Source organism: Pseudonaja textilis, chromosome 1 (genome assembly GCF_049901715.1).
Source record: "Pseudonaja textilis isolate UNSWEBS1 chromosome 1, rPseTex1.2, whole genome shotgun sequence".
In the NCBI taxonomy this organism is placed as follows: domain Eukaryota; kingdom Metazoa; phylum Chordata; class Lepidosauria; order Squamata; family Elapidae; genus Pseudonaja; species Pseudonaja textilis.
The window spans coordinates 159553119-159578952 of record NC_141990.1 but is presented as its reverse complement, the minus strand read 5'-3'; the positions used below and the strand labels follow the sequence as shown (position 1 = coordinate 159578952).

General features: G+C 39.0%; 2 protein-coding genes across 4 annotated transcripts in view; both read right to left on the bottom strand.

Annotated features, from left to right (window-relative positions):
• LSS (lanosterol synthase) overlaps window positions 1-16245 on the bottom strand; it is a 35790-nt gene extending 19545 nt beyond the window's left edge. For 2 of the 3 annotated variants that reach the window (XR_015740689.1, XM_026707720.2), the window contains exons 1-7: window positions 16046-16194; window positions 13721-13889; window positions 11817-11955; window positions 11306-11414; window positions 4886-5007; window positions 1705-1801; window positions 570-705 (exon numbers count right to left, since the gene is read on the bottom strand). Coding sequence is in view for 2 of the 3 variants with exons in the window: in XM_026707720.2 (XP_026563505.1) it covers window positions 570-705; window positions 1705-1801; window positions 4886-5007; window positions 11306-11414; window positions 11817-11955; window positions 13721-13889; window positions 16046-16098 (825 nt within the window). In the remaining variant the exon portion in view is untranslated. Of the gene's footprint in view, window positions 1-569; window positions 706-1704; window positions 1802-4885; window positions 5008-11305; window positions 11415-11816; window positions 11956-13720; window positions 13890-16045 lie in introns of all 3 variants that reach the window. The other variant, XM_087919488.1, reaches the window with a different exon arrangement.
• Window positions 16246-22046: 5801 nt separating this feature from the next.
• The window catches only part of MCM3AP (minichromosome maintenance complex component 3 associated protein), a 50892-nt gene continuing 47104 nt past the window's right edge, over window positions 22047-25834 (bottom strand). Inside the window, exons 28-29 of the mRNA XM_026707600.2 lie at window positions 25247-25403; window positions 22047-23891 (exon numbers count right to left, since the gene is read on the bottom strand). Coding sequence (XP_026563385.1) covers window positions 23751-23891; window positions 25247-25403 — 298 coding nt within the window. The 3' untranslated portion in view covers window positions 22047-23750. The remainder of the gene's footprint in view (window positions 23892-25246; window positions 25404-25834) is intronic.

Genomic DNA, 25834 nt, shown 5'->3' with positions numbered 1-25834 from the left:
AAGCTGTACAGTAAAATGAGGCATGTGTACATATCAGTACAGTCGTTCCGTATGCTGACCACTTTCATTGAGTCCCTTGGGTGGTCAACTTTCAGAGGTTTTACTGTATTTTATGAACAGAAAATCTGTAAATAGTAATGCTGTGCATTCTTTGAAAGCTATTTAGAAAAGATGCTTTGGAATATGAAAGAGCACAAGCACAGCACCTCTTCAAAGCAGCACTAAATACAGGGGTGCTTTAATGAGCTGAATGTGTGGAAGCCTGAAAAATGCAGCTGCTTTTAAAATATGCCTTAATCCCCTGCATTTTATAACACCTCTTTGAAATAATTTTTGAAGCATGTCCACCCCTTCTAAATTGGTCTAATAGAACTAACTCTGAAATATATATTTTAGAGCAAAAAGAAGAAAAAAAACTAAAAGGGCATTTTCCTATCAAATTTTAATTTTGGAATTCTTTGGGAACTGGGAAACTGGAAATTGGCCCAACCCTGCATCTTAAACAAGATCAGAGGTTCCATTAATTGAAAGTCATTGGATTAATATGAAAGCGATGCTGTGGCAACTACCTGTCGAAGGCTCAAGATAAGTTCATCTTCTTCTGCAGTGAGACGGACAGCATAGCAGTAGGCCATTGGCAGGTAAACCTGGCGACAATGACACCAAAGTGTGGAAGGGTTAGCTGGCACCCATGAAGGAAACAACCTATTGTAAAGTAGAAAGAAAGAAAAAGCTCATAACAGTGGGTTGATGACTGCAAAGACAATGTAAGAACTTAACTGAAGGAAAACTGCAAAAAGATCATGACAACAAAACATGGAGTGGGTGCCTATACACACTTAATCCAGCAGGCTTTGAAAAATTGGCCACTGGCATGCCCATCTCTAGCAACTATCAGACCTTGAAGAGTTTCCATGAAGTGGACCAGTGTATAAATAATTTCACATTTGGGGACAATATCAAAAATACTGGAATCAGATTGTACTCTTTTGGTCTTAGATGTAAACTGTGATATAGTGAACTACACAATACCGAGTTACTCTTACTACTCTAATAGGTAGACAAGTTTAAAGAGCCATTTGGTCTAGTGGTTAAAGAACCATACATTCATTCTTGGGAGAGGGTGTATCAGATTCTTATCTTAAACTATGAGGTAATTTTTTAAAACTAAATATAGGAAATTCCTCCTCAGCTTGTAGAAAAGAAAACAGAAGAAAAAGTAAAACAGGCATTTAGAGGGCATTCAAGAGCCCACATCAGGGAAAAAAAATCCAAAAATACTCTCATAGTAAATACTGAAACAGATTCCACCAATAATGTGGATTTTTAATTCTCACAATGAAAATAGAACTAAGAATTCATTGTGAAGCTTTCCCTATAACTCTTACCTCATAAATACATTTTCAACAGTTAAACTTACGTACAAGTGGTCTATTTTGGAAGGAGATAGGGGCCATAATCTGGAACATACATTGAAAGGTAATAAACTGATCTGAATGAATAGGAAATTAACGGACTTGCATACAGCATGTGCAAATTCTAAGAAACCTTCGTATATTGGGAGGGGAGAATGGTAACAATATATGTGTGTGTGTGTGTGTGTGTGTGTGTGTGTGTGTGTGTGTGTGTTGGTCAACTGCATCCATCCATGTAATGAAGACAGACAGAAACTGGGTATACTTTTCTTGATGATGATTTACATACCACATCTCAGGAAGCAACGTATTCATTCCTTCCCAACTGTAGACATTCAAGACAGCCAGCCAAAATTTACCCCAGGAAGCGACTCCTACAGCACCACCTGAAGAATTCCAAAATAGAATATCAAAACAGTTACAAGGTTATAAAACATAAACAGTTCATAGTTATTACAGAGGAGAAGGGAGAGAAATGATCTATCTAAGAGCTAGGATTCCCCCTTTTCCCTCTGCCTGTGTGGTGTGTCTTGTCCTCTCAGGCCCGAAAAGGCTCCGCTACCAAATAGCCTGGCCTCATCCAACCTCTTCTTCCATTAGTCCTGATAATAACAGCAGTTTTTCTTTGAGTCGTTCTCTACAGATAGACTTCCTATATATCCTGGAATTTCTGGGCAGGAAACAGCAGAACGTAAATAACAGGAAGTAAAAGGGTGACTTCAATTTCTCCAGTCAAAGATAAAGTACGAAAAAGCTAGTGAGTAACTTTATTACCTCCCGTAGAAGTAATACAAATACCTACTATTGATTGAACTTGGAGCAGATACCAGAAAAACAAGTCTACTCACAAGGCTAAGTAAAGCAGGGAACACTCAGGAAAGAGATGATGTATCCTACTTAAAGACCGCCTAGGAAAATTGAAGGGTGTAAATAACATTTAATTCACAAGTGGTCACATACTGACCTCCAAAAGCATTTCCTGCAAATAGGAAACTGTTAATCAATGAACAGCATTAGCCATGTTAATTACTGAGCAGCTTCAATCAAGCTGAGAATATTATCAAATTGGCAACCAGAAGAACCTGTTAGCTAGATATTCGGAAAAGGAGACAGGTTGGCATCAAGTTGATCTTTTTTTCTTCTCCTAGATTTTCATAATAACAAACATGATCAAGGAGAACCAAGAATGTATTGAAAAATCTAAAGTAAAAATGTAAATCTTCCCCCTCAAGTCCTGTTGAACACGGGAAAGTTCAAAACAATGAAATGGGAAATGTATTTGCTACATGTTTAGGTCTTTGGCATTAGCAAATTAAAATGAATATCAACTGAATAGTTTCAGCCAATTGACCATACTGTTTACTACTCAGGATACAAAGAAAAAAAAAAAGAAATGTTTATTTTTTACATAATCAGGAAGGATATAGCAAAAGTAGTATTTGGGCATAATGTAGTAATGATCAAATATCAGCCATTACATTTCCCATGAAAACTTTTAATATGAAGGTTATCTAAGTATATTCTCCAACCATTGATGCAGAAAAAGAAGAAATTGACCTATTTTATGATCCAGCTTAATGTGGAATCAATAGAATATGCAAACAAAATGTGCCATGTGGAGATTGGAATGTCAGTGGTGGAAATAATGAGGAGGAAAATATAGTTGGAATATGTGGTTTAGGAAGCTGAACTGCAACTGTCTGGCATGAAAGACAAAACCACACATGAAGTTCCAATTAAACTGATTTATTACAATTCATGCTTATGCACAGAAATTTGCTCAACTAAAAGTTAGCATTATTATGGCACTAGATAGAGGTCAACGGACTTCAAGACAAGTTAGACTTAGTCTGTTTGTGGTTATGTAAAGACTGTAGGCCTGGGGTGTTACAAACTGGATGCGTCACACACAGGCTGCACCTACCCCAGCTCCGCGAAGGGGGAAAATGTCACAAAAGTCACGTGATAGCAATGTTATGTCGTGAGTTGACACCAGGACTCTAGCCTGATTCCTCTTTTGACTTGCCCCCAGGTTCTGCCATTCCTTCTCCTACCGGAACAGAACAATTCATCAGTTTCTGCCAATCCAATTACTTCACTGCTATCAAAATCTTCAAACAACCAAAGAGTTGGACATCACAGAAGATGAATACAAAAATGAAAATGACTATGCTATTGGCAGAAGGATGTGGAAAACTCAGCTGTGGCCAGACACTGACTATGAAACAGATCATGAACTGCTCATGTACAAGTTCCAAACTAAGCTAAAGCAGAAGAACAAAGTCAACTTGTTTCTATGATACAATCTTGAACATATATCCACTATTTTCAAGGAAATTGCTTGGAAGCCATGAACCTAATTTGACAGAGAATCAAAGGAAATGTGGAATAATATCAGAGAAATTGTTAAGAATGAATGTGAAAAACACTTCCAAAAGTAGAACAAAGAAAACTAGATGTCAGGAATAAGAAGTGAAAATTGCCTAAAAGAAAACAAAAACCAAAGCAAATACAGGCAAAGATCTCAGGAAGCAACTTAACAAAGGATTTCAGAAAGGTGCTCCAAATGACAAGAAGTGGTATTGACACTAATAAAGACATTGAAGATGGAAAAAGACATGGAAAAACAAGAACCTAATATTCCCAAACTCAGAAAGTTTCTAACCTCAAATTGATATGACAAATGACATCAGTGTCAGATAGTAATGTGCTCCAAAAAGCTCAAACAAAGATGGAAGGAGATATTGAAACTTTGTACAGCAGAGGTCAACTTCCCTTTAGAAGATGAACCCTGTTTCATGAGAATATCTATAATTAGAAACCACAGATAGATCAGCACACCAGTCATTACCCAGTTGGAAGACTATAGAAATTGAGAGAATATTTACAGAAACATAGCAAGCAACAGAAGAAAAATCTTTACAGGGTATAACCAAATTATCCCAAAATTGCAACTTTGGAGAATGACATATTGTCCAACAGATTGGAAGAAGCCAATTTACATATCCAAGAGACTTAATGTAATATGCAAACTATTATACTATACCTTTAGTTTCACATGCTAGCAAAATAATGCTTAGAATTAGCCAACGTAGATTAGGGCCTGATATGGAAAGGGAGATGTCAGGTGATCAAGCTGGCTTTAGAAAAGCAGAATAAAAGACAGTTTTGCTGATGCAAACTGTATAATCAAGACAGCCCCAAAGAAGACAATAAGTTATCCATGGCTGGGCTTGATTTACAGTGGCAATTGACACCTCACTGGAAGAGCTGAAGGGCCAGAATGGGGATAAATATTCCTGAAGATAGTGTACCAACATAGTCACTAAGAGCTGACATCAACTTAATCCATAAACATAATTTGTGATTAGAATAAGAAGCAAAGAATCCTTTTCTCCCCCAAAGGCACCAATGATGCTCAATGAAAAATAAAAAGCACATTTATTTCCAGGCTCCAGCTAGTTGTTCACCTTTGCTGTGGAGGTTATTTCGAGCCTTCACTAAGTCTGGATCATCAGCGCTGACTCCAAGAATACGCATGGCTGTGTAGTTCAGAGCAGTAGAAAATACCTTAGACAAGTCCTCAATGTGTCTAACAGACAACAAACAAGATAAGTGTTAGATAGATGTGTTTACACAAGAAAACCCAACTGTTCTTCAAGTTCTGTGAATTTTTGAGAAATGATAAAACCAAAGAAAGCAAAATAAAAGAGTGTGGAGTAATTTTGTTACAACTTGACTATCAATGACTATATTTTAGAGTTTTATTTTAAATGCATAAAAGAGAAATATAATGCTGAGATTGAGGTTTTGTAGAATTAGAGTTTGCTTGCAGAATTGATTCATCTGAAATAGGAAAAATTAATACTGTAATGATGAATCAGAGAAGCAAAGCTTAATGAGCACTAGCAATATCAAACTCTATGGATTTGTTTCTTATTCATACAAAATGCCATATAAACATTAGGAATATGATGTTACCTGGGCTGTTTTGTGTTTCTTTCTATCTTCTATTAATTAAAAAATCCTGCCTTCTAGAGAATGTGGAAGACAGAAGACAATACCTTAAAGATTAACAGAGTTGGAAGAGACCTTGTATGTCATCTAGTCCAACCCCCTGCCCAAGCGGGACACCCTACACCATTTCTGACAAATGGCAGTCCAATCTCTTCTTGAAAGTCTCAAGTGATGAAGCTCCCACAACTTCTGAAGGCAAGTTGTTCATTGGTTGATTGTTCTCACTGTCAGAAAATTTCTCCTTATTTTCAGGTTAAATTTCTCCTTGTTCAGTTTCCATCCATTATTCCTTGTCTGGCCTTTAGGTGCTTTAGAAAATAGCCTGCGACACCCCTTCAAATATTGGGACACTGCAATCATATCTCCCCTGGTCCTTCTCTTCACTACACGAGCCATGCCAGTTCCTGTAACCGTTTTTCATATGTTTTAGTCTCCAGTCCCCTAATCATATTGGTTGTTCTTCTCTAGAGTCTCAACATTCTTTTTATAGTGAGATGGCCAAAGCTGGATGCAGTACTCTAGGTGTGGTCTTACTAAGGCTTTATAGAGTGGTGTTAGTACCTCACTTGATCTTTATTGTATCCCTCTGTTAATGCAACTTAGGATTGCATTGGGTTTTTTGGCTACTGCTGCACACTGCTGGCTCATATTTAGCTGGTTGTTAAGTTAAGACTCCAAGATCCCTCTCACAGTTACTGCTATTAAGCCTGGTTTCACCCAGTCTATATGTGTTCCTTTGGTTTTTCTAAGACATTTACAATATCTTTTGGACAGAAAGCAATTCCTCAGCCTCATTTATGGAAGGAAGCTATTAGTCCATTTTAACAACGTAGTACATCTAAAATTTCTTTCCAAGAAATATAACTACATAAAGGATATCTTTCAAAAGAAAACAAAAACATCTGGACATTTCACTATATATAGCTAAGATTAATGTATCTGTTAAGAGAATCTTTGGGAACAACTACAGGAACCAGCCAAAGGAGGAGTTCCCATCCCACAGGTGGGTAGGAAGCATTTCAAAGTAACTCCATCTTAATTGATCTGCTACGAATTTGTCTGGAACTTCTTTTTACACTTTTCATTAAACTAGCATGAAGAAGACTTCCTGACATTCATATCATTCTCACTTGTTAAGTTTTCAAACTTTGTGAGGCTTGAGAAACATAAATCTATTATTTTTTAAAATAAAGTTTTATTATATATATATATATTTTGTTTTGTATTACAGCTTCAATTTTACAACCATGACATACTGGTTGTATCAACATTATACATTATGCATTCTATTATATGTCCTATGTTCAACCATTTAACTTTTCTTTACACCATATTTATCTTTCTTATTCCTATAGTTCTAACTGAAGTTTCTATATGTATATATTTTAAACTATCATTATACTCATATTGGAGAAATATAAATTTAACCGATCTAACCAACAGAGTTTCCACCTATTCCAAACAGAATAAGCTAGAGGCCATTGCAGTAGCAGATAATTTGGTACAAATTATCTGTCCCAGGGATGTACTTTCTGTTCAGAAAGACTTCCAGAGCTTGGGGTATGAACTTGGTAATATGGGCTGTATGCTTATATTTTCAGAGATTCTACCAGTATACAAGGAACAAAAAGGGAAAGGCCAGCGTGTAGTGGAGTTTAATGTGTGGCTAAAGGAGTGGTGTAGTTTAGTTTTATTAGTCATGATGTCTGCAACTGATCCAATGAAAAACTGTACAAAAGAAATTATTTGCATCCATCAAAGAAAACGACTGAGTTACTTGGCATTAAATTCACAGATTTCCTGGCTAAACATTTAAACTGAATAGCGGGAACAGAGAATTAATGGATACAGAACATTTCTGTCCCCAGCAACCTAAAATTAATAAAGATACTAGTGCATGCAAAATAGATGTTTATGCAGGTAAGATTATCAACCTTGCTGTCAAGCGAAACCAAGCATTTAATAGTGAGTGCCATACCATGTGCATTAATCAAACAGGTGGCAAGAAAATTGGGGCAGGCAGGCACAACACAATTTATGTAGACAGTAAACACAGTGTCAGACATAAAGATCTCAAGTGCCTATATATAAATGCACAAAGTCTGGAGAACAAACAGGGTGAACTCGAACTACGAATACATGAAGGTAAATATGATATCGTTGGAATAACAGAAACTTGGTGGGATGAAACCCATGACTGGAACATACTGGTAGAAGGATACAAACTATTCAAAAAAAAACCCAGACCCCATAAAAGAGGAGGTGGAGTTGCACTATGTAAAGGACCACTATATTGCTACAGAAATGCATGAAACCAAAGATGAAAACTTGCTAGAATGCATATGGGTAAATATAACAGAAAAAAAGAATGATATGGCCATAGGTGTATATTATAGGCCATCCAATCAAGCAGCCAGCCAACTAACAAACATATGCAGGAAACACACAACAATAGTAATGGGGGACTTCAATTATCCTGATATTATTTGGAAAACTAGTTCTGCACCAAGTGAGAAATCAAATAAGTTCCTAACCAACCTAGCTGACAATTTTGTTGTCCAAAGTGTAGAGTGTGAAACTAGAGGGACAGCCATACTGGACTTAATTCTTACAAACAGAGAAGAAGCGATAGAGGAGTTGAAACTGCAGGAACCTTGGGTGAGAGTGACCATGTCATACTAGAATTCAACATAACACAAACACAAGCAACAGAACATAATGACACCAAAGACTTGGATTTTAAAAGAGCTCCTTTCAATAAACTCAGAGATAACTTGGGAAAGATTCCATGGATGAAAATCCTAAACGGGAAAACAACTCAAGAATCTTGGGAAACTCTGAAAAGTATGATCGTAGAAGCCCAGACCAGCACAATACCACTGAGAAAGAAAAACAAGAAATCCAAGAAACCAGCATGGCTGCACAAAGATCTCTCTGGCAAATTGAAAGAAAAAAAGGACAAGTACAAAAAAAATGGAAAGAAGGACATACAACTAAGGCAGAATATCAGCAGATAGCCATAATCTGCAAAACGAAGTCAGGATAGCAAAGGCTCAGAACAAACAAAGGCTTGCAACAAAAGTCAAAGATAATAAAAAAAAGTTTCTTCCAATATATAAATAACAAGAAAAAAATCAAGGAAACAGTCGTTCCACTAAGGAGAGAAGACGGCAAGGAAGTAACAGGCAACAGAGAGAAAGCAGAACTGCTTAACTCATTCTTTGCATCAGTCTTCATGCAAAAAAACTATAGCTCAACCCACCAAAAACATAACCGTAAAAGACAAACCAGAAATAAAAATTAAAATAAGCAAAAAAAAATAGTAAGAGAATATCTGTCTGATCTTGATGAACACAAATCACCTGGGCCTGATGGATTACATCCCAGACTTTTAAAGGAGCTGGCAGAGGTCATCTCAGAACCACTGCACCATATCTTTCAAAAATCCTGGAGCACCGGGGAACTACCAGAGGACTCGGAAAGAGCTGATGTGGTTCCCATCTTCAAAAAAGGGAGAGAAAAAACAGACCCATGAAACTATAGACCAATCAGCCTCACATCAATACCCGGGAAGATACTGGAAAAGATAATAAAAAAACAGATCTGCCAACATCTAGAAACAAGTAAAGTAATAACTAGCATTCAGCACGGGTTTGTTAATAACAGATCATGCCAAACTAATCTTATTTCATTCTTCAACATAGTGACTAAATTAGCAGACCATCAAAATACTGTGGACATAATATATTTAAATTTCAGCAAGGCATTCGACAAAGTAGATCACAACTTACTTCTTAGTAAGCTAGAAAAAAGTGGAATAGATAGCACCACCACTAGATGGACTCGCAACTGGCAAACCGGACTCAACGAGTAGTCCTTAATGGGTCTAAGTCTGCATGGAGGGAAGTAAGCAGTGGGGTGCCACAAGGTTCCATCTTAGGCCCAGTACTCTTCAATATCTTCATTAATGACTTAGATGAGGGAATAGAAGGGGAACTTACCAAATTTGTAGATGATACTAAGCTGGCAGGAATAGCTAACACCCAAGAAGATAAGCTCAAGATCCAGATGGATCTTGACCGACTATAACACTGGGCCGTATCTAACAAAATGAAATTCAATGTAGGGAAAAGTAAAGTCCTACACTTAGGCAAGAAAAACCAGAAGTACACATATAGACCGGGTGAAACCAGGCTCAATAGCAGTAACTGTGAGAGGGATCTTGGAGTCTTAACTTAATAACCAGCTAAATATGAGCCAGCAGTGGGCAGCAGCCGCCAAAAAAGCGAATGTAATCCTAAATTGTATTAACAGAGGGATACAATCCAGATCAAGGTACTAATACCACTCTATAAAGCCTTAGTAAAACCACACGTAGAGTACTGCATCCAGTTTTATTCACCACATTATAAAAAAGATGTTGAGACTCTAGAAAAAGTACAGAGAAGAGCAACCAGGATAATTAGGGGACTGGAGACTAAAACAAAGAAAGAATGGTTACAGGAACTGGGCTTGGCTAGTCTAGTAAAGAGAAGGACCAGGGGAGGCATGACAGCAGTCTTCCAATATTTGAGGGGCTGCCACAGGGAGGAAGGGGTCAAGCTATTTTCTAAAGTGCTTGTAGGCCAGACAAGGAATAATGGATGGAAGCTGAACAAGGAGAGATTTAACCTGGAAATAAGGAAAAACTTTCTGACAGTGAGAACAATCAACCAATGGAACAGCTTGCCCTCGGAAGTTGTGGGAGCGCCACACTTGAGGCTTTCAAGAAGAGATTGGAGATATGTCAGAAATGGTGTCGAGTCTCCAACTTGGGTGAGGGGTTGGACTAGATGACATACAAGGTCCCTTCCAACTCTGATTGTCTGTTATCTGTTAATTTGGATAAAACAAAGTACTGGCAGGGTAGGAAATAAGGGATAAAGAGCACAGATTATGCACAAGGATTAGAAAGCAGCTTTTTTGGTTCAAGTTGATCTCTTGTATATTTTCTAGAGACAGAAAAATGTTAGAAATAACAATGCAGGTAATTCTGAACTAACAACCATTTTTTATTAACTGTTTGAAGTTACAGCAGAACTGAAAAGTGACTTATCACCATTTTTCACACTTATGACTGTTGTAGCTTCCCTGTGGTCACATGATCAAAATTCAGATGCTTGGCAACTGGTTATTTATGATGGTCGCACTATCACCTTTCATGACCTTCTGATGAGAGAAGTTAAAGGGGAAGCCGGATTCACTCAACAACCATGTTACAAACTTAACAATTGCAGCGATTCTCTTAACAACTATGGCAAGAAAGGTCTTCAAATGGGGCGAAATTCACTTAACAAACGTCTTACGTAAGACTGAGAAAGATTCTCCAAGGCTTTATAAAATCTTTCCCTGCAATAGTAGATTCTTGCAAGATAACGGATTTCTACTACTCTTTCAAAATGCAAAGTAATTGTAGATTTCTTACTGATTTCTTAAGGCACTAAACACTCTTGGTCAATTCCTGAAATAGGTACCATCTTCTCCTTAGGAACTCCCGACCATTTCCTCCCAAAATAATTGGCTAGGCATTGAGTCCCATGAGCAAGAAGAGCCCCTGTTTTTCTATGCCTTTGTAATATGCTTATAAATTCTCACTGCTCACACCAAGATCAGCATATCAGTCCCTTCTGAACCAGGATGGCATTTGCCAGCTGGAACAAGGGAAGACTGTCAGATATTTACAACGAAAAAAAAAATTCTGGGGCATCTTTATTTAGGCTGAGGAGAACTGAAATGTTGCTGGTGCTGGCGGTGCTGCTGCCGCCACCCTGATAATGAACTAGGAGAAAGTTGCAAAAGTCCCTCTGAACCAGCAGCTTTTGAGTGTTACTCACAGGCCCCATCCTCCATCTGGGAGTTGCACTGAACGCAAATAGCGCACCATCTCCTTCTTACTTGCTTCTGGGATTGGAACCTTAGCAACATGGCACGCAATCAGAAGTCCTGTTTGAAGAAAACCAGAAGGTTAAAAAAAAAATGCAGTTAAGGCTAGAAAGCCTTTTCAGGCAGCAACAACAAGAAGCTCCTGAAATAATGAATGGTCACTGCTCACTTCTGCTAAAATCCAATGAACTGGAATGCTTAGACTTAAAAGATTCCAAGAGGCCTGGAGAGAGAGAACCGTCATTTAAATTCATCACCATTGTGAGCCAATTTGTTCTATCTGTATGGAATAAGATCCCTCTATTCCTTTTAAACCATAGTAAGGGGTAGCATGTAGAGAAACATTTCATTCATTCTGATGTAGCTTAGCAGATTTTTTGCCTTTGATACAAACACCGATCATCTGACTGATGCATGACCATCTATGAGAAGAAGCTCTTGGGACATTTCTTGTAATGATACCTGGCAACAGAAAGAGAGGACCTCCATAATCCTCAGCCCAGTGACCATCCTCTGCTTGTAGGACTGAGAAAAATTTCATCCCATTTAGCGCTGCCTCCTCTGCAGTACAGGCTGTAGGCAAGATTGGGAGGGCTTTAGTCTGCAAAATAGAAAGGAATTGGAACCAGAAAATAATATAAATGATCAGACTCAGTGGTGGTATTCAACTGGTTCTGCCCAGTTCCGGTGAGCCGGTAGGAGCGATGAGCAGCAGAGACCAAACCGGTTCTGTCCACCGCTCTGCCGTTGGGCTCACCTGCCCACCCGGGCTCCCATACTCATTTTTATCTGCTGAATTTGAAGTGCAGCTGCTTTGCAGGGCACAGAATAGTGCCACGTGGCAGCTGCTGAAGCGACCGGGATTGTGCAGGCTTGCAAGAGGCTCCTCTACGCCTGCGCAAAGTGCGCGTTTGGTGCACACGTGCACGCAAAGTGTGTGCATGCGCACAAAGCGCACCCACCAAGCCACGCCCACCGAACTGGTGGCAACATTTGAATCCCACCACTGATCAGACTGTAGATCCATAAAAGTCTAAAGAGAACCGGCATATATATATAAAGAGGTTCACTGAAGTCTCCTGCTTTATTCAAGCCATACAACTTGTGGAGGAGTATTTAGCTGTTCTCCCGTTTCTGGTACAACAGAAAGGATAGCAACTGGCCTTGGATTTGCTCCCCAGGCAAACCAATGACACTTTAAGATATCTGCCAGAAAAGATTCACAGTGAATTTATTTACTTATATCCTGCCTTTATTATTTTTAAAAATGATTGAGCATACCTTCTTCCTCCTATTTTCCCCACAACAATCCTGTGAGGTAAGCTGGGCCAAGAGAGAATGATTGGGTCCAGATCATCCAGTAGGCTTTAATGGCTAAGGCAGGACTAGAACTTAGTTTCACACTTTCTAACCTGGTGCCTAAAGCACTAGACCAGTGGTAGCTAAATTTTTTGGGCTCCTGTGCTAAAAATTGTGTGCGCTTGCATGCTCACATTCGCATGCCAGCACCCAAAAGGCAATGATGGCCTCCCCACCCACCCCCACCTCCCCCTTAACTGCACTATGCCTCACAGCTGATTTTTGGCCAGTTTGAGGGCTTTTTCGGCCTCCCAAAGGCTTGAGGAAAGCTTCTGCAGGCTTCTACAAGCTTTGTAGGATGAAATCTAGCCCCATTTCATCACTTCCTGTTTTTCCTATGTAAATATTGAATTTTTATTTTAAAAAAGCAACTTTTACCCAAAATCAGGAAAAGCAGGCAGGCAGATTGAGTTGCTCACAGAATCATTCAGTGATCTATCTATCTGCCATCGGCTACCTGAGTCTGTCACTTAAATTTACTTGCTCTGAGTCTGTACTGAATAATAGAACCTTCAGTCCTAAGGGAGGTTCGGCTTTGCTTAAAAGCAGAGCTGAAGATCTAAAGACTAGCTAGAAAGCAAGAAATCCAACCATTTCCTGCTTCCTAGCTAATCTAAATCTCCTGGCACAGCAGAACAGCTGATGGTCGGAAAAAGAAACAATAGCAACTTAGCAGGCAAGTTTGCCAGGTTAGGAGTAAGTGGGCGGGGATGGTTCCTGCGGGCCATGTGGGCAACGCAGACTTGTGTTTCTGTGCAGCCTGGATTAATTGCTTTGGGGGGGTGCTCTGGGGATGAGATTTCTCTGCAGCCCACCAACATTTTCTCGCAGCCCACCAGTGGGCCACTGCCCACTGGTTGGCGACTGCTGTGCTAGAACACAGAAATATTTTGCAGCAGACAAGCTGGCCTTCTCTCTAAAGACCGAACTTGAAATAAATTGCTGAGAGTGGTGCAAACTGTCCATCCCACTCCTATCCCATATTTACAACAGCATCAGTCACTTACTGTGTCCAGCCCTAGAGAATGAGCCTCCAGTACAGTTTGCTTCCGCTCCACACCCTCGCCATCTTCTAGATATCGCCACCGCTGCCGACCTTCTTCATTACTCAAGCGCCAGCGGGTTAAGTCTGTGGCTGGTTCTGTCTTATATGGGCCTCCTCTTCTCCGCAAATATCTAACAGGAATGAAAAGCAAACAGAGGCACCAGGTAAAGCCTTCATCCTAGCATTACAAATGAAAAATGTCCAAGCATTAGGATCCAAGCAGTGTGTGGAGCTTATTGTTAGCACTCCAATTTAGAACTAAACTGTGGATTAACTGTGTATAAACTAAAACTATCTACAGCCACATGAAATAGAAAATGTAAGGAAAGTAAAACAGAACAAGTTTGCCAGGTAAGGAGTGAGTGGGTGGGGATGGTTCCCACGGGCCATGTGGGCAAACGCAGACTTGTGTTTCTGTGCAGTGGAACCACTTGCCTCCAGAAGTTGTGAATGCTTCAAGACTGGGAGTTTTAAAGAAGAGACTGAACAGCCATTTGTCTGACATGGTATAGGGTTTCCTGCCTAAGCAGGGGGTTGGACTAGAAGACCTCCAAGCTCCCTTCCAGTTCTGTTATTCTATATCTGTTTAAATGTGAAATCTCAAAATCCAGTAAAAAAATTATATCAGGAAATAAAAACGCTACTGCTTCTCCCTGCATGTTTCTAACATGCAGCTGCTTGACTTGTGGATGGGTTCAGCCCCATTCCTGTTCCTCAGCATTTGCATCCTTCATACCATGACATGCAAGCAGCCAATTGTGGGTTATTCATCCAAAGGTAATTCAATATGTCTTGGCTTAGTTCAATGTTTATATAGGTAGTCCTCAATTTACAACAGTTCACTTAGAGACCATTCAAAGTTACAACGGCACTGAAAAATGTGCCCTTATGACCATTTTTCAAAGTTACAGCCTTTGCAGCATCCCCATGATCATGTGATCAGAATTCAAATGCTTTGGCAACTGATTCATATTTATGACTGCTGCTGTGTCCTAGAGTCATGTCATCATCTTTTGCAACCTTCTGACAAGCAAAGTCAATGGAGAAGCCTTATCAACTGCAGCGATTCACTTAATTGTGGCAAGGAAGGTCGTAAAATGGGGCAAAATTCACTTAACAAATGTCTCACTTAACAACAGAAATTTTGGGCTCAATTGTTGTTGCAAGTTGAGGACTACCTGTACGCAGCCAATATCCTTAAACTGTTAAAGAGTACAAATTACACACCTTCTGACAGTGTGATACTGTGGAGTGTGTCCATTTCAGCAGATACTGTGGGAAAATACACAATGCTTTAATTTAATTTAAAAGGGCTTCTGTTTTTGGACAAAGTTCTAGATACTTCTAGAAGTATGAACCAAAGAAACATCTCCGCTGACATCAAACACGGCTCAAACGGCTGTTCTCTGGGACAGCCACTTAATGAGCTACATTGGTGACCTTTTTACATGTTTGTGAATGATTTGCTTTCCAATAGCTGAGAATATATGTAGTCCAAGGTTAAACTGTTGGGTTCTTGATGTTTTCTGAGCTAAGAGTACCAAGAATCCAACAACAGCATTCTTCTGCAAGGGTATCCACTCTAAGCAGATGTGCTGCAGGCATTCTTACCAAACCAGCCTGTTTTGGTCACTAACTCCCTCAGCAGCACCTGTATTTTAACGGATTATTTTTACCATGTATCTTTTTATTCTGCCATTTATATGGGATTTGTCCATTTTACTATGTTTACTCTAGAAAAAGTTTGCGGCTATTGCAAACCAATTCAAGATTTTCTAAGATGTAGTAGAGAAATATAATACAGGAGAAGGAAAAAAGATACATAAAAATACAAGAATGAATTGGATGAATAGATAGTATGAAACATTATCAAAATTAACTTGTTGGTGAAATGAAAGGACAACCAAACCACAAACAAATCTCAGAGCGATTTAAATTGCTTAACAACGAGGAAGAGCACAGGGCAATAATTTATGTATCATATCATATATGCACAGTACAAATATCTGTATAAAACATTACATTTTAATTATTCCCGTTTTGTAAAAAAAAAAAAATCAACCGATAGATGACCACAAAAGATTCAAATCCCTTGTCAGACCATGGGAAATATGTCATTTTTTTAATCATCACTTACGTACCCGACTTTTCACTCATATTTTGTTTTTTATTTTTTGTTGGGTTTTTTTCCATCACCACAAGCATCCTAATGATTTTTTCCAAACAAAACTAAAAGCTAAAGCGACCAGGAAGAATCCTAAAATAGAAGAGATGCCAAAATACTCACGTTCCATCCATCCTGCCACTCTGAGCTAAGGTGGAAGCCTGCAGGACAGGCATAAAATAAAACTATACCCAAAGTGGGACTTATCTCACACACACCTCGACCATCTCGACTGTTTCAGCGGTACGCTGGGATGTGAAGTCTTTTGTGCGAATCGTGGCACAAAGCAGTCCCTTCTTGCGGACTACAACTCCCAAGAAGCTATTCGAAACATCCGATCTGAACTGATATAAGCCCATGAAAGTGCGAGCCAATCGAAGAGAGTTTAGGTATAATGGAAAGGAGGAGTCCGTTTCCAAGTAAAGCTTGCTGTTGGTCTCGAATGCGGGAACGGCAGGGAGTTAACGAACGGACGACTGAATGATTGGCTGTGGGACAGTAATGAAGGCGTTGGTAGCTTTAACGTAGCAAGCGAGAGGATCCAAAGAAATGCAGGGACTCAGCAAGTCAAAGCGCGGCGCTTTGCAAATTTATGGGCCACGGAGGAGCGCCAGCCCTTCCGCGCTTTTCCTCCTCGGAGCTAAAATGTGGCCTGCTTGCAGAGCTTCCAGGCGAAGGAAGCGAGTTTGGCACAGATCAGTGACAGGAAAATGGGGACGGGAAGAAAGCCGCGAAGGGCACAGAAGGGACGCTTCTAAATGATTAAGAAGTTATAAAAATCAATGTTTTGGGGCTACAGTCCCTCGCAGAATACGAGGCAAAAAAACTGCCCGGAAAAATTGCTTTCAAGCCAGCCAAACCAATGTAACTTTCCAGATATAGATACCGTAGTTGTAGGTAGGGCATTGACACCAGATGGAAATCTTCCGGTGAAAAAAATCGCATTATGCTGAGAATCTCTTTGTAGAATTTAAAGTAGTGATTTACAGCTTCACCGCATTCCTGATCAAACCAGACGTGTTGACAGATTGGGGGGAGGGGTATGTTAGGAATATGAGTCACCTAACAGCTATTTGGGTTAGAAATATATAAAGCAGGATATAAGAAAATGCAAAACTGTAATTAGGTGTGGTTTCTCAAACGGCCATAAGATGGAGCCAGAAACCTGGTTTGTTTAGTCTGAGTCTCAGAAGAGAGTGTAAGTGTTTCCTTCTGTTGGAAAGTATTGTGGTTGCTCCATTTCTTCTAATTGACTGATATTACTGGATTTAATGTAAGTCTGATACTGAACTGTTTTTGACACTGGAATTTGATATTTGGATTAGCCCTGGATGAAAACTGACTGATCTTACCTGTGAATGACTTTGGATTGCTTATTTTGGACTTTGCTTAAACCTTTCTGGAAGTAAAAACCTACATTTACTGTACAGTGTATCTGTGTGCTCTGTGTGTATTATTCAAACACTCCTCTCAAATACGTCTCCCTGTATGTGCTCATTGTCCTAACGGGAAATTACCTCAACAGGGCAGTTAACGATTGAAACAGTTTGCTTGAGTTACTGAAACTAGCTTGTCGTGTTATCTAACAAACTTGTGCTATTACTAAATAAAGAAGTTTGGCTCACTCACCTCTAACGAAGTTGGTGATTGTTGCTACTTGCTGAGGTGTCCAATTCAGCACCAGTAAGCCAAGGATCATGAGCCAGCTGCTGCAGTGTTTGTGCAAACCTATTTACGAAAACCCTTAAGTGAATCTTGAACTGTAATGTCAGATGGATCAAATTCTGCATTCTGAATGTTTTCTCCTGATGAAACTGGCAGCTTTTTCCATTTAAAGAAAATCATTTTTGACATCTTGAGAATTCTGTATGTTGATGGTAATGAGGCAGATGTTCACCATATATCACATTGATTTCTGTCATTTGTTGATTAAGAGTACCCATATCTTTCCATAAAGTTGAACTGAAAAGACTTACATCAGGACATGTGGTCCTTGACTTATGACCACAATTGGGACCAGAATTTCCATTGTTATGCAAAATGGTTGGTGAGTTGTGTAAGTTTATGACCTTTTCTGTCATGGTTGTTAAGCGCTTAAGTGAATCACATGGTCATTAAGCAAATGCAATTTACTCCATTGACTTTGCTTCTTGGAAACTGGCTGGGAAAGTAGCAAATGGCAATCATGTGACACACTCCCCCATAAATATATGCCAACCCTCATAAATATATGCCAATTGCCAAGCATCTAAATGTTGATCGTGTCACTCTGGGGATGCTGCAGTGGTTGAGAACTGATTGTAAGTCACTTTTTTCAAGTGTTGTAATTTCAAATGGTCATTAAACAAATGGTTGTAAGATGAGGACTACCTATACTTAGAGGGGCCTTATTAGGCCCCTCACAACAGGGTGCAATCCAAATGCAAAAATTACACTAACTGCAATAGGAATTTCTAGTTCTCATTTATAAGTGAATTTAAAGCAGAGTCTGAACATTTTGAATCTTTTCTTCCTAGGCTGAATTACCTTTTGAAAAATAGCTGCTAACCAACTCTTATCTGCTAGTTGATTATGTGTAACAACATTGGTGATTCCATGCAAAATTTTGGCTGGTCTCAATATCTCGGAAACAGACACTGTAGGTTTTTTCTGAAATAATGTGCCCAAAAAGAAAGAAAAAAGTTTCAGTGGAACACGCTTGCTGCATCAGTGATTTCTACTCAAATGAGCTGAGAAGCTTTTTTTTTTTTTTTTTACTGGGAAATGTGTTTCAGCTTGTTTTGCTGAAATATATTTCATCAGAGCAGAGCATCATTCTGTGAGTGCGCTGTATTTCAAGTACCATTCTGGACAGAAAATTGTCCTGCTTCAATTTGCATGCTGTAGAGCCGGAGTTGCCAACCTTTTTGACCTTGGGGACCACCAAACTCATAATTTTAAATCCCAAGGACCACTAATATGAATTTTTTTTAAAAAGATAATATATTTAATATAACAATTTTATTTTTTATATTAAATATGAATTTAATATTAAAAATAATTTTTATTTTTTATACACACACACAAACACATACAAATGCTTATTTAATTATAACAAAATCGTACATGCTTAATCATAACCGTGGGGCAGGGTGAAGGGAAAGGGGGGGGGGGCTCTCTTATCCTTTGAGGGGAGAAGAGTGAGGATTTAAGAAGCCACATGGTGCCTGGAGGCTGGGAAGATCTGGAAGGGGAGGAACCGGCTCCCGCTCAAACGGAAGAAAATCAGAGCCCTCTCATATCTCCCCCAAGTCAGAGGAAACCTCTCCCTCCTTTGCTAGGTGTGGCTGCCTGGAGTTGGGGAGGGAAGAAGGGCCAGACTGGAATTGCCGACGGGCTCCTAATAACCAGGCAACACCCCCCCCTTCAGCCTCCACATAAGAAGAGGACTCCCCAAGGCTCCAGGTTTCTCCTGTTGGATCCCTCCCTGTGTGGTGGCTGAAGGGGTGGAGGGTGGGGGGGAGTCCAGAAAAGCTGGAGCTCTCGCCTGCACAAATAGGCTGGTTATTAGGAGCCCGTCTTCCTCAGCGCTCTTTTGGTCTGGGCATTTGATCTATTCCTCCTCACCCCATGCCAAAGGAAAGCCAGCCAGGCTTCTCCTTCCCTCCTACCCTTCCCCCCAGTCAGTCTTACTTAAGGACAGAGGAGAGTGTGCTGGAAACGTGTTGGCTTTTCCAACACACCTTTCTCCGGTGCGGCGCTCGCTCTCAATTTTTCACGTTCCTCCAGGCCTGGCTTGCTGAGGGGGAAGAGCAGCCCTGAGGTCTCTGCTGCCCCCCCAAAACGAAAACAAGCTCTCACTGGGGCGAAAGAGCAGAGATCGGAAGGCACAGGCAACAGAAAGCAGCGCTTTTCAAAGGCAGCCATTTCTGTCTTCTCTTGCCTGTGCCTTCCTCAATCTCAGCTCTTTCGCCCCAGCAAGAGCTATGTTTGTGCTCGCTTTTCCTGTGCTTTCCCCTGGGGCCGTTGGGGGGCAAGCAGAGCAGAGCGACAAGAGGGATGAGGAAACTGATGCCAACGCCCCATTCTGGACCTCAGAACTGGATGGTGACTGCAGACTTGCCCACTCTGCCCCCTCCCACCACCAACCAGTACTTTTCCTGCCCTGGGCCGTCCCTAAAGCCCTCAGCCATTGAGGAAGAACCCAGGCCAGGAGAGGCAAACTGGAAGGTGCGGGAGTGCCACGCAAATACAAGGAGCACGGCGTTCCTGCACCTTCCGGCTATCTCCATTGATGTTTCAGCCCGCCTGTGCTGCCAGCCTCTTGCTGCAACAGCACCATTACCTCCTCATGCCCGTTGAGGACCGCGCTGCTTTTTGCAGGTTTGCACTCGGCCGAAGGGTGGGAGCCAGCAAGTGGGCGGGCTTTGAGGGGGATGCTTTGGGGAGACATCTCTCTGCAGCCCACCAAAATTTTCTCATGGCTCACCGGTTGGTGACCACTGTTTTAGAATATAACAAATAGTCCTTTTTAAGGTAGCATACTGACTTGTTTGATAGCAGCTATAGGTGTATAGTTTTTTTCTCATGTGTTGTAAGCTGCTTAGAATAAGACGAATACAAGTAGTCCTCAGCTTATGACAGTTTGTTCAGTGACCATTCAAAGTTACAACCGAACTGAAAAAAGTGAATTATGACCGTTTTTCACAATTATGACCTTTCCAGCATCCCTATGATCATGTGATCAAAATTCAAGGGCTTGGCTACTGATTCATGTTTATCACTATTGCTGTGTCCCAAGGCCATGGGATCCCCTTTTGCGACCTTCAGACAAGCAAAGTCGAGGAAGCCAGATTCACTTCACAACCGCAACTGCGGTGAAACACTTAATAACAGAAGTAAGCAAGGTCATAAAATGGGTCAAAGTTCACTTAACAAATGTCTCACTTAACAACAGAAATTTTGGGCTCAATTGTGGTTGAGGACTTCTTGTAGGTGGCCATATTGACTGAACATATGTGCAAATCAGTTTGAGACATCATACACGTTTGTATCTATTTTATCTGCTTCATTCCTACTTTCCTTTAAAGAATATAGGTAGTCCCCAAGTTGCAACCACAACTGAGCCCAAAATTTCTCTTGCTCAGCAAGACAGTCAAGTGAGATCTGTCCTGTTTTACAACCTTTTTGGCCGCTATTAAGCAAACCCTGTTATTATAACGTTGTTACTAATTGATTTCCCCATTGACTTTGTCAGAAAATAACAAAAGGGGACCACAAGACCCTAGACACGGCAGTCATCATAAATACATGCCTGTTACCAAGTATCTGAATTTTTATCACATGACCCTGGGGGTGCTTCAGTGATCATTAAGTGTGAAAAATATTCATAAGTAAATTTTTGTAGTCCCATTGTAACTCCAAATAATTATTAAACAAATGGTTTTAAGTTGAGGACTATGTATATATAATGGAACTTTTAAAAATGAGATTCACCAGAAGTTGCCATCAAATCACAGAGTTCATCTTTCTTTATTGACTGAACCATAGTATTATACTCAGTCTGAATCCAAGACATAGATGCTCAGTTTTAAATGGAATCTCCCAGAAACCAGCCACTGGTCTTAATACTCTACTGCAAAATGGGCCATCTGGAGCCCTAAAGGCGCTTGTGTTTCATTTATGGGCTCTTTAACTAGTTTTCTGCTAACTGGGTGGAAAGGGGATCGAGATCATGGTATAAGCTGTAAAGAAGGCATATCACAATTAACAAAGAATGTCCATTCCACAAAAAGTTATCCTGGTGCAATCTCAGGCAATTTGTAGCTCATACTCCAATTCCCAAATTGGGAGTGTTAAGTAAGGCTCTTGTCCACCAATATGACAACCAACCAACCATATATGTAATTGAAGTCTTTTGCTTTGCCGAAAAACATTTCCACATAACTTCTCTTAGGAGAATGGACCAATCAAACTTGTGATTAAATTTAAGAGTGTTTCAATCATATTTAATGTACATCATCCGCTGCAAACTTTGTGTAATTTTGTTTGGTCTTAAAGTTTGTAGCTGATATACATTAAACATGATTGAAACACTTAAAATTTATTATAGATAAAGTTAAAATAATGAGACATCAACAGTAGATCTACAATTTCACCATATTTGGATGGACTTTATTATCTTCATAGCAATAGATTATAATATAGTGTAGCTTACATATATGGCAAATGTATATATGTGCAGTATCCATCTACATGGTTGTTGTCTTTTGTAATGTCTATATTGTTAATGTAATTACCTGATATTGTATATTAATCATATTTCAGTAAAAACAATGGAAAAATAATAATCTGCTGCAAATTATAAAAATATACACCCTATCCAGTATATCAAAAAAATGCAAAACCTGGAGAATAATAGCTGGTCACAATATAAGTATCACTTTCAAAACATTATACTTAGCTAATTGCTTTAAAAGAGAAATATAGTTACCGAGTTTGTTAGTCTTAATAAGCTACTGTCCACTTTACAATCTGTGTATTTAAGAATGTTTCCATCAGATTGATAATATTTTCTGGATAAAGACATTGCCTACACATTAAAAATATGTTCTAATATTTTTAATACAGGTAGTCCTCAACAGTTCATTTAGTGACTGTTAAAAGTTACAATGTCACTGAAAAAAGTGATTTATAACCATTTTTCACTTGACCATTGGCACATTCCCATGGTCATGTGATCAAAATTTGGATACTTAGCAACTGTTATAGTGTCCCAGGATCATTTGATTACCTTTTGCAATCTTCTGACAAGCAAAATTTAATGGGGAAGCTAGATTTAGTTTACAGCTGTGTTACTAACTTAATAACTGCAGTGATTCACTTAACAATTGTGGCAAGAAAGGTCGTAAGTTGGGTCAAAATTCTCTTAGCAACACTTAGCAACAAAAACTTTGGGCTCAATTGTGGTCATAAGTCAAGGACTACAAAGTCTGAAGTCACTTCATAAAATTATTCCAAAAGAATGAGTTGAGTTAGTCAATTCAGATTAGGATTTTTATAGATCTCAGAAGACAAAGCATAGAACATTTATGATAAAAAAATTTCCAGGGTCTCAAGGAACATAGGTTGCTAATATCCTACAGCAGAAAAAAACCAAGATGCCAAATGTTCTTGGATCCACTAGGCTTCAAGTCTCTTTCATGACTGAAAGTGACTCCATCCGAAATTGCAATCTCTTTCAACTGTGGAAATCTCAATACAAATGTAAAATATACACTAAGGCCACAAATTCATTCCAATATTCATAAAATTCATACTGACAAATCCTAATAAAGAAATCTATAAAAGAATGTAGCTTCCTCTTCGGCCATATTCCATATTATCTAGAAAACTCTTTCCCAACTCCTAGGGAAAGAAGTAAACTTCTTTATATTAATTTATCTTAAAATTCAAGTCTTTGCCTACACAGCATACATTACATGTCCACAAGGTTGCAACATACAATTTATTTTACAGGATACCGTAAATTCTTACATGGAAACAATGACTATGTAAAAAATAATCATTAGAAGTTGTTTAATATAAGCTCTGTAAAATAAATTTCCCATAAAAGGCATCATGCAAAGAATGCTCCACTTTTCACAGCAGAGCTCCAGGTATACACATATATAGCAAACTAACCAAATCAAAGAGCAAGACCAAAAGATGCATTTGACTTCATCAAGGAAGTATTACCTATGCAAGAATTATCAGACACATCCATCTATCATGGCTTTTTTCAAGGAAATTCATATCTGACGTCATACATCATCAGCTCTCTTGTTCTATTAGTTTAAGGAAATGCTGATCAAACATCTACCATGTCTAGCAATGCAGACGTGTGGAATTCACAAGCTGTTTCTTCTTCTTTATTAACTTTAATCAGTTGTTTCAGCAATGCCAGTCTGCCAAATAAAGAAGTATCCATGTCTCTCCTTTCTGTCCCAACCTGAATAGAGAGAAGCATAAAACATTCTCAAAACCAAAGTAGATAAGCAGTAATGAAACGTGGCAAATACCTAGAGACTTGAATAGGATATAATGGTTGTAGAAACCTGGGTAATATATGTTTTGGATCAACTCAGTTAATCCTAATATTCCCAAACATGCTGAGTACTTTTTGCATTCAAATGTATGTAAGAAAAAGCTATTTTCAGATGTTGTTGATCAGCACAGAAAACATGGAACTGAGGAAGCAGGAATCCTAAATCAGCAGTTTGTTCTATAATTATGGTTGGTTACATAATCAGCCAGATATTTAGACTGAATTTGGCAAGTCCTTCCCAAGAACTTGGAATAGACAAGAGATTGTCATTTAATAATATTAAAGCTATTCTTGCAGAATGTTATTATTATAATTAGTTGCACAATTAACCAGATGTTAAGAGTGGGTTTGGCATTTTCGCCTAGAGTCATTCCCAAGGACCTGGGATAGGTAGAAGGGAATGCTTGATGATGTTAAAGGTACTACCACAGGATGTAAGCTGTTCCAAGTAAAGCTGCCTTTTGCAATTGCCTGATAGTGATTTTGTCGATGTCAATAGTGTTCAAATGATGTTCCAATTGTTTGGGGAATGCACTCAAGGTGCCTATTACTATTGGTATTTGCTTTCTTTGGCCACAGTCATTCTATCTATTCAAATGCTATTAATATTATGTTATATTAATATTTATTAAATAAATAGATTACATATCACTATGAATGGTGAGGTCAAAAAGATTAAAACAGTTATTGTGGCAGCATTATTAAAGCCCTTTTTTATGTGTGTGAAACACCATCTCATACAATTATTATGATGCTATTGCTATCTTGACATTTTATTTTACCTGTGGATGTGCTGACTATCATAAAAAATGACAATTCTATTTCTAGAATATAGAAATATGTTTGGATCACGCCACAATATTATATATTTTAAATTATGCTGATTCTGCCTGAGTTATAGTCCCACATCTTTCCTAACCATTGAGTATTAGTGGACAAGAACAGCACTATGGATTAAATACAGTGGCTTCACTGAGCTTTGAGATTGTTCTTGCAGATCATATCCAACTCAAATCTGGTGGTTTTGATGCAGTCACAATACAAGGCCTAATCATAGCAGCTCCATTTCAATAAAAGTCCCAGATTTATAGTTTTCTGAGGATATCTAACAATCAGATTGGGCAGAAATTAATGTTATTGTTTCTGGCTCCTTCCTGTAACTGTCTTGCACCAGCTCTCAAAAATAGGGTGGCCAAGGGAAGTGAATAGAGTGTCTAATATTGCAGCCCATCACCATTATATTTTAATTTACAGGTTACCTCTAAATCTGGACTTCTTGATTTTGGAATTCTGGTGAATGGCTGAATAATCTGGGGCATAGATACTAGAGATTCAGGAAGATAAAGAGGCAGAGGCAAGGTGTCCTGGAATATCTCAGAATCGTTAACTAATAATTGCTGCAGTTGTTCATCAAATCTAGACAAAAGAAAATGAAACACAAACAAAAAATTGATTACTTCCCATGACAGTTCAACAGAGGTTCAAAAAGATTAATAATGAATTTAGACCATCATCATCATCATACTAAAAGGGTAAAGATCACAAGACATTTTAAAATATAGGTATTTAAAGTTTAGCATCCTACAACCTCACATTCAATGGCCTGTAATAAAAAAGAGACAGAGAAAGGAAATTGATATGAAATGATACAGCAAACCTAAAAAACTGAATCACACAAACAAGGATATGGTTTAGTTTACTCCCTGAACACAGAAACTAAAACCAAAGTTACCCATGTTCCATTCTCAGAAGGCTGCTCTGAATCAGATGTGATTCAGCTAGCTTCAAGGTATGGCAAGTTGAAATTAGGAATGGAAAAACATATTAAAGCACTCAGTGCTGATTAG